The sequence below is a fragment of the Carassius gibelio genome, chromosome B9 (genome assembly GCF_023724105.1).
Source record: "Carassius gibelio isolate Cgi1373 ecotype wild population from Czech Republic chromosome B9, carGib1.2-hapl.c, whole genome shotgun sequence".
NCBI lineage: Eukaryota > Metazoa > Chordata > Actinopteri > Cypriniformes > Cyprinidae > Carassius > Carassius gibelio.
The window spans coordinates 29359770-29368095 of record NC_068404.1 but is presented as its reverse complement, the minus strand read 5'-3'; the positions used below and the strand labels follow the sequence as shown (position 1 = coordinate 29368095).

Below are 8326 nucleotides of genomic sequence, written 5' to 3'. Positions count from 1 at the left end.
TATAATGTATCCAATAAAACAAAAAAGCAAAAAAATTATTTTGAAGAAAGGACAATGACATCTGTTGCTGGAGAGACTCTCCTTATATCATATAAATCACATTTCAGAGATTGGATTTGAGCACATACACTAACACTAATATCTGAGTTTCAAAGGTCTTGATCATCAACACAACGGAGTCCAGGCAGTGATTACATCTCTATCATCAGAACGACCTCTGGCACAAATAACAGCTCTCCATCACAGCCCAAAGAACTAAAGCTTTCACTGATATTCAGGCGTGATCCAAAACGAGTCTGTTTGTGCCAGCAGTATCAGCACATAACAGATCAGATACTGTAAGCACACAGGCTCTCGTCTCTGATCGGGACGTTTGCGGAGGTCTTTGTAGAGATCAGCTCACAGCGCGGTGAACAATCTGAAAAACTCTCAGCTATAAAACAGAAGCCTGTTCCTGAGAGTCTTCCACTCTTTCTCTGATTCTCCTTTCACTGAAGCTGTTTGGCATCTTCTGAAAGGACTCTTGGGTAACAAATGCTGCTTTGCAGGATCTTTCAGCCTTCAGGCTTCAGTCGAGCAGTAATGCAGCAGGAATAGTGATTAGATTAGAGACTCACTCAGAGTCAAACCGGCTGACATTTACTCATCTACACTGAGCGCTCAGGCTGTGGACTGCACTGCTTATATTACAGACAATATATACCTGATAGATATCTGATGGATAAACAATTATTTTATAATTTAAATCAAATAATTTAATCTGATTGAATATAATAATATTAATAATTGACCAGTAATAATAATAATAATAATTATTAGTCAACTTATAAATTAGTTAGCTAATGGTTGACATTTGAAATTATATTAAATATATTATTTACTCTAAATTAATTGGTCATGTTGTGGACCATGTATGAGAGATGTAACATCATAACTGAATAAACATATAAAATACATGATGTAATAATAATTATAATAACAACATTATTATTTGTATTATTATTATTATAAGAAAATGGTTAACATATTTATATATATATATATATATATATATATATATATATTTTATTTTATTTTTTCACTAAATTAATTGGTCATTTGTGGACCATAAATGATAAAATATGTAAAATAATAATAACAACAATAATAATACTCTTATTAATCATCATAATCATCATCAGCAGCATAATCATATGTATTAAAATCATTAATCAGTATATAAATTAGTTAATATAATAATATAATATATAATTAGTTATATAATTTGCCATAAATTATTATTATTATTATTATTATTATTATTATTATTATTATTATTATTATTTATACATTTGATAGCAAATGGTTAGCCTTTGATTTTTTTTATTAAACTAAATAAATGTATCATATCCGAACTGCATGTATAAGACCCAGTCTCATAGCTGATAGCATATATAAAATATTTGATGTAATAATAACAATCTTATTCATAATAGTAATAATTATTATTATTACTAGTCATTTGGCAGTATGTATATTTCTTTATTTGAGCAGCCCTTCTGTTATAGACTGGGCGGGGGGCGGGGCGTGGGTAATCCCTGCTGCTGACGTCACGCGCTCGTGCACCTCCTGCTCTCAGAGTTGGCGCGTCAGTGTGTCAGTCTGCGTTCCGTTATCCGTTACTAGACGCTCAACAGTTGATGCGACTGCGACAGAAGAAGTGCTGGGACGCTTGAAAAAATGGGTAAGTAAACTTGAAAACCGACTTTATGAAACCCACTCCCTCTGTAACGTTAGTTAGAAAGTTTGAGCGTTTTTCCCCTCAGAAAGTGACGGTTTACCTCAGAACGGACGCGCGAAATGTAACGCTCGTCTTTCTTTCTTTGTTTCTGTGCAGAGTTTGTGTATTTATTCGTGTCTGACACGTTTGAAAGTGTCCAGTGTTAGTCCAGGTAACTAATCAGCTCTGAGAAGTGAGATTATGGATTAGACTAAAGAGGTTTATCACCGCGACCGCATTTTATGTCAACCGTGACCAACAGAAACGAGTCAAACTCCTCACGTTAGTAAACAACAGCAGTTTTAAAAGTCTGTAGTTTCACAGCAGTTTGTGTTTTGTTGGCTGTTAACTCGATACAGTTTGAAAATAGAAGGGAATTGAATTTTCCATGTCCTCATCTGTGTTTAAAATGAGTTTCAATCTGGTCCACGTTAGCGATGCTCTTCATGAGGATTGTTTGTTTTCAAAGAGTTAATCACTTTCTAACACACAAATACTAGATAAACATGTGTGTTTCTCTGCTTATAACTCAAATCACTGGTTCTCAACTGAAGTTTCTTAAGCTTTAAACTGGGTATCCACAACCTGCATTGTTATCATACAAAACTATTTAAAACGTGTATTTAATGTGGTTGGTTGAGGTTTTCAGTGTTGACTTGTGTCTAATTTAATGAGATTCTACCAGGTGGCGAATTCATTTGCACCAAAATACTGAAGAGTTTGATTCGATGCACAGATTTGGACAAATTGTTGTCTTACCTTTTAAATGTTTGGTTTTGCTTTAGGACACAGGTTTTACATTGCACATCCAGAAATGCCAACTGTACAAAAAGTATAAAAAATATATAATTTCCTTATATAATGGTGATTCATTTATGTCTTTTGAGGCTGAGGCTTTTGTTAGCTTTCTTCTTCTTTTTTGCTCTTTTGTTTGTAGGACAATAATACAATTTGGCACACTTACATAAGTTTTCCTGAATAATAATCTGCCAAATTTTGGGGTCTCTAAGACCGACTTTGTTCAAACCCGTGCATTTCGAAATATGTCTCATTTGATAAACTTCCTCCAAATAGCAGATGAATTTGCATTGGATGTACAATGTTTGACACCAACAACGACAAAATAAGTACAGTTTTTTTTTTTTTTTTCAGGTTTTCTGCAAGTCATAAAAAGCTCTTCATTCGCCCTTCCACAAATGAAGGCCTTAGAAAGATCTTAAATAAGAGAATATAGTCTTCAATTAATAAAGACATGGCATTAAATGTTGCATTGTACTGCAAAAAAAGTAATATCCATTATTTAGATTTTCCAATTAAAGTCTAAATCTTTAGGTAAATTTATTGGATATTCAGCTAATTTGACAAGCTTTTACCAAGTGATAGATGAATTTGCACCAAGATACTGTAGCGTTTGATTGGATGTGCAAACTTTGACAAAAGTAGAAAGTCTTTGAGATGGCTTGTATTTATTTTACAGTGCTCAATGATATGATTAGTTGCATTTGGTTTGCATTCAGATTTGCTTTTCTCTGCTTTCTCTGACCCTTCATTCATCAACACTTGTGCTTTATCTCAGTGTAAAGTCTTGTGTAATGCGTCCTGCAGATGTTTGGATAGATGTGGAGGTTTTGAGCGAGTAGAATAGTGTGTATTGTGTTGGCTCTCTTGGTTTCCATTCTGAAGCAGGCAGAAGAGGAGAGAGAGGCGCCACTTCCACGGATGTTTACCACTATTTAAAAGCTCCCGACTGATTTATGGGCTTTTGGGATACTAAGAAGGGCTGTAGGCCAGATGGGCGATCACTGAGTCAAGGATAAACGCTCTCTCTGTCTGTCTATCTATCTGCCTCATCACTTTGTTGTCCCATTAACCTGTTTTTAGTTTCTGCACAGTAACTATAGCATTTAAACTTAGCGCAACACAAACGTAGATGTTCTGAAGAATCTTTATTCAGCTCTTAATAACTCTTCAAATGTTCTTCTAAACATAGAAGTTCCATTATTTAAACAGTGACGTACTATGAATGCTTGCTTCTGCCACAGAATAAAGAACTAAACATTTTATCTCGCAATTCTGTTGAAAAAAAAAAGAGAATTGTGGAATGCAAACTCAGAAATTGAAGTGCAATCTCTGAAAAGCACGATGTTAACTTGCCATTGTGAGATGTAAAGATGTAAACTATACAGTAGATGTATGCTATTATAGATAAGAGATATAAGGAGTTGTGAGTTAATAATTTGCAGTTCTGATGAAAAAAGTCAGAATTGAGAGAAAATTGTGAACTCAAATGCGAGATATAAAAGTGTAAACGAAATAAATAAAGATGTGTTAGAAAGATGTAAATGCACAAGTGCGACTTTATAAATCAGCCATTATGAGAAGAAAAGTGTAAAAAAAGGCAAAATGTTAACGAGATAGTACATCATTAATAATAATATGCGATATAAAGATGTAAACTTTCAATTGTGAGTTTATAACTTACATTTTTATTTCAAGATTTAAACTTGCAATTGGGAGATTAACTTGCAATTATGAGGAAAAATCACAATGGCAAGATGTTCATTTGCAATTGTGCGATATATAGATGTGAAGTAAAGATACAAAAATCCAAACTCAAATTTATGAGACGATAGCTTCAATGTGAGCTAAAAAGTTGCAGTGTAAACAATCTTCCATAATATAGAGATTTGGAATGAAACGAGGGCGAGTAAATTTGGCTGAACTGCTGCTTTAAATACTCATGGTGATATCTTGCGAGCCAACATCTTGTTTTTATTTATGCTTTGAAGTCCAAAAGCATTGCCTCGTTAAGTCGATGCTGTTTCATCCTTTGTTTTTTACGGCATGATCTCCAGCGCGTGTTCCACAGAAGTGAGTTCTCCAGAAATGTTTGGAGGAAGCTGGCAGGAGTGAGAAAGCAGACGGAAACAGAACGGGTTTGATTCAGCCCGCCGCAGCTGATAGTGTGAGAACGTGTGAGAGCATTGGTTTGTTCTCTCTCACAGCGCCGGCTTTGTTTGTCTAGTTCATCGGCTGTGTCTTTGTGTGACTCCAGAGACTGGTGATGTGAAGTAGGTCCAGTGAGTTGGGAGATCCTGAGGAGAATAAAGCAGTGAAAGAGGGGCCTCCTCAATCAAGTCCTGCAACGCAGCTGCATGTAAACCATAGCTAGACAAAAATGAACGTTTAATTCTTTGGATATTCTTTTAGTTTTGTGAATGGCTGCATTTGTGATACACAGAATATTATGCATTGATTCGAATGCTCAATTCTCTTTTATGTTCCATGGAGAAAATAACATACTATGCAAGTTTATTTCAGCCATGCAACAGAAAAACAATAAAAGGTAATTGTGACTTTTTACTTCACAGTTCAGACTTTCTTTCTCAATGTTCTGAAACTAAAGATATGAAGATAAGAGACACAAACTCACAATTCTGAGAAAAACACGAGAGTTGTGGGACTCAAATGTGCAATTATGAGTTTATTACTAGCGATTGCAAGATATAGACTCTCAATTGTGAGGAAAAAAGTCCGAATTGGCGAATTATAGACAACTAAAGATTTAAAGATAAGATGTATAAAGATGTATAACTTTAAATTCTAAGGAAAAAAAATCAGAATTGCGAGAAGCAAACCTGCAATTATGAGTTTATAATCTACAATTGTGAGAAAAGGTCTAACAGGTAAAATAAAGATTTAAAGAGATGTAAAGATGTATACTTAATTGCTAGCTTATAACTTGACATTTGGAGGGAAAAAAATCTGAATTGTGAGACGGATACTTGCAATTATCAGTTTATAACTTGCAATTGCATAATATATACTCGCAATTGTGAGATAATTACAAAATATAAACAAAAGATTTAAATATAACCTGTTCTTTTTGATTGACTCGTTAAAAGAAGCAGTTCATAAGAGTTGTTTGTCAGTAAATCAGAATAGACGGATCATGCTGCGTGTTTGTGGTTGTGTGCAGCCTTCAAAGACATTAAAAATAGTTTGTCTATATGGGTTTTATTATGGTGTTGTCCACAAAAAGCGACCAGTGTTTAGTTTTTACATGCAGTTTATCAAAATTAATCAGGGAATTTCATGTATTTAAATGAGGGGCCAAGCCCACTTGCATTTGTTAATTAGCCCACAGTTATGATTCATTGTTATGTAAAGCACTTTAAATTACCAAATGTGCTGTATAAATTGCTTAAAGTGAGTAAGAATTGATCCTAACAAGTCTAGCCTCAGTTCTTATACTGTAGCTGTTCTCATTCTCTTGTGGACGGTCATTTTTTTCATTCTGGAAAGATTTAGTCACTTTTACGTTCTGCCAGCACTGCCTCAGTGTTTACAACATCCAGAACAGCACAAGCGTCGTATTGGCTTGTAATGAAATGTTTTGATTTGATTCACACGAGAGTTTATATATTTAAAATCTGTGGGTGTGGTTGTGGTTGTTTGACTTGCTGGTTGTGTCATAGTTCGTCACATTTTGAAACATGTCATCTGTTTGTCTTGTGTCTGTTGCTGTCCTCTTCTGCAGTGTGCCAGTGTGTTTTTCCTGAAGTCAACATGAAATCCAGATTTACCCTATTTTTTTGTTCCTTAGGGCATGTCTCTTGTCTTGGTCTCATTGTGTGTAATGATTCATCAGTGCATGTTGTTCCAAAGAAAAATGTTGTAATCTTTTATCAAAACTTTCCACTTCTGAAATGACTCTTTCAATCCCTCCTGACCCTTTAAATATAAAAACGCCAGTCTTTTTTTTCCAATACATTCCTAAAGGATACTATCAGGTTCCTTCCACCAATCTTTTTCTTGTTCTGTTTAACTCAGAAATGCATCAGATTATTGAAGTTAAACGAGTTGCAAATGGCATTTCATGTTGATTTTAAGGTTGATATATGTGTGCACCTTCTATCTGGACCATAACAAACATAATTCTTTAATTCCCATTATTAATTGTGAAGTGTTATGACTTGCACTCTTCTATCAGCTTGACCTTTGACCCTTAACTCTTAAAGTGAACCAGATTTTTGTTGGAAACTTGCAAGTGTGTCACGTCTTCTGTCTAGAGTTGATAAAAAGCTGATAAATCATCAAATATATATATATATATTTTTTTTTTTTTTACCTGCATGTCATGTGACCATTATTCAACATCTGAGAATTGTGCAATTGCAAATGTTTGGTTTAATTATTTAAATACTAACTTTTAGCTCAAATGCATTCAGCTGAGTAATAAAACAAAGCGAGATCTCGTTTCCGAAGCTCTGTGATTTGTTCAAGGTGTCGTGATGAAAGGTCAAACCAAAGGTCATCTTCAGATGTTTGACCGTGCAACGTAACGCTAAAGAAACAAAGATGGCACGATGTGTTATAGTTGTTGCTCTTGTAATCTTCATCTCCTGGCTTCTCCCAGAAGTAGTTCACTGGTCCTGTCCATCATGTTTATTTGTTTCTCCTCATAATCACAGCACACAAAGAGCAGCATTGTGAGTGGAGATATGAAATGATACGGAGGCGGTGGTGCTGAGTGGGAGTGCTTGCTCAAGCATGGCCAATTTCCCTCACATTTAGGCATCAAAGGGCCATTCACAAGACAAGAGGAGCAAGAGCGAGTCGAATTTGTGGCCTTGCCCTGAATCGTTTCAGAGCCATGTGATCGAGCTGGCAAGGAGCTCAAAAGTGTTTGTTAGAGCTTTATAAATTAGTTTATTAGTGCTACTGAAATCTCCAGACTTCAGGGGTTGTCTTCTGCCTTTCTAATCCAAATGTCAGTGAGAAGACTAAAGGGCAAACCTGTTATTTCTGAAGAACGGCTCAATAGAAAGATCTACCGCTTTGTTTGCAATCTTTTTTTAAATTTGTCAGTTTTTAAGTGGCTGAGGACAGCTTGGGATGTTTTTTACCCAGATTTTTGCCATTATGTAATGTTATTAAATAAAGACACTACTGGTTGACGGCTGTCAAGACTAGACAGTACGATTAACATCAAAATCCCTACAAAAGCATTTTAAAACTCTTAGCCATGAGTTTGAATTGCTTTTGATGTAAAATAGTGATTTATGCATTAGTTTGCGCTGAACGTGTGAAAAGCTTTGTTGAAATGATTCACTTTGCATTACAACACATATTCATTGTACAGTTTTTCCATGACACCATTCAGCATTGCTGTGTAGAGCGTATCGATGGGAAACAGTGGAAATAAATCGATATGTTTTTCCCGGTTGACCTGTTTATATTGCTGAACGCCAAGAACAGTAATAAGGACAAACGAGTAACACAAATGTAAACAAGAATCAGTCATCTTTACATTTCTGGGTCAAAACAAGAGGGAATCAAGCCATTTCATACAGGTGATAGAAAAACCTGTCAATCATATGAATAAAGGGACGTGATTGGTTGCTGCATTGAGGATAGGGCTGTAGAGTTCAGACTGTGAATTCTGATTGGATGAGCATCATTTAGAGTCGTAGAATATCTGATATAGGCTACATTAATAACCTCATCTTGACATGTTTGTCAAATTCCACATCAGAATTCAATGTTTATTTTTTGCTCTCATGT

The 8326-nt window shown here is 35.1% G+C and overlaps 1 protein-coding gene across 2 annotated transcripts in view; it reads left to right on the top strand.

The window, feature by feature from the left end:
- The first annotated feature begins 1588 nt into the window (after nucleotides 1–1588).
- Nucleotides 1589–8326, top strand: part of gpm6bb (glycoprotein M6Bb) — a 34651-nt gene continuing 27913 nt past the window's right edge. Inside the window, exon 1 of one of the 2 annotated variants that reach the window (XM_052565116.1) lies at nucleotides 1589–1723. In XM_052565116.1, coding sequence (XP_052421076.1) covers nucleotides 1720–1723 — 4 coding nt within the window. In that variant the 5' untranslated portion in view covers nucleotides 1589–1719. The remainder of the gene's footprint in view (nucleotides 1724–8326) is intronic. The other variant, XM_052565118.1, reaches the window with a different exon arrangement.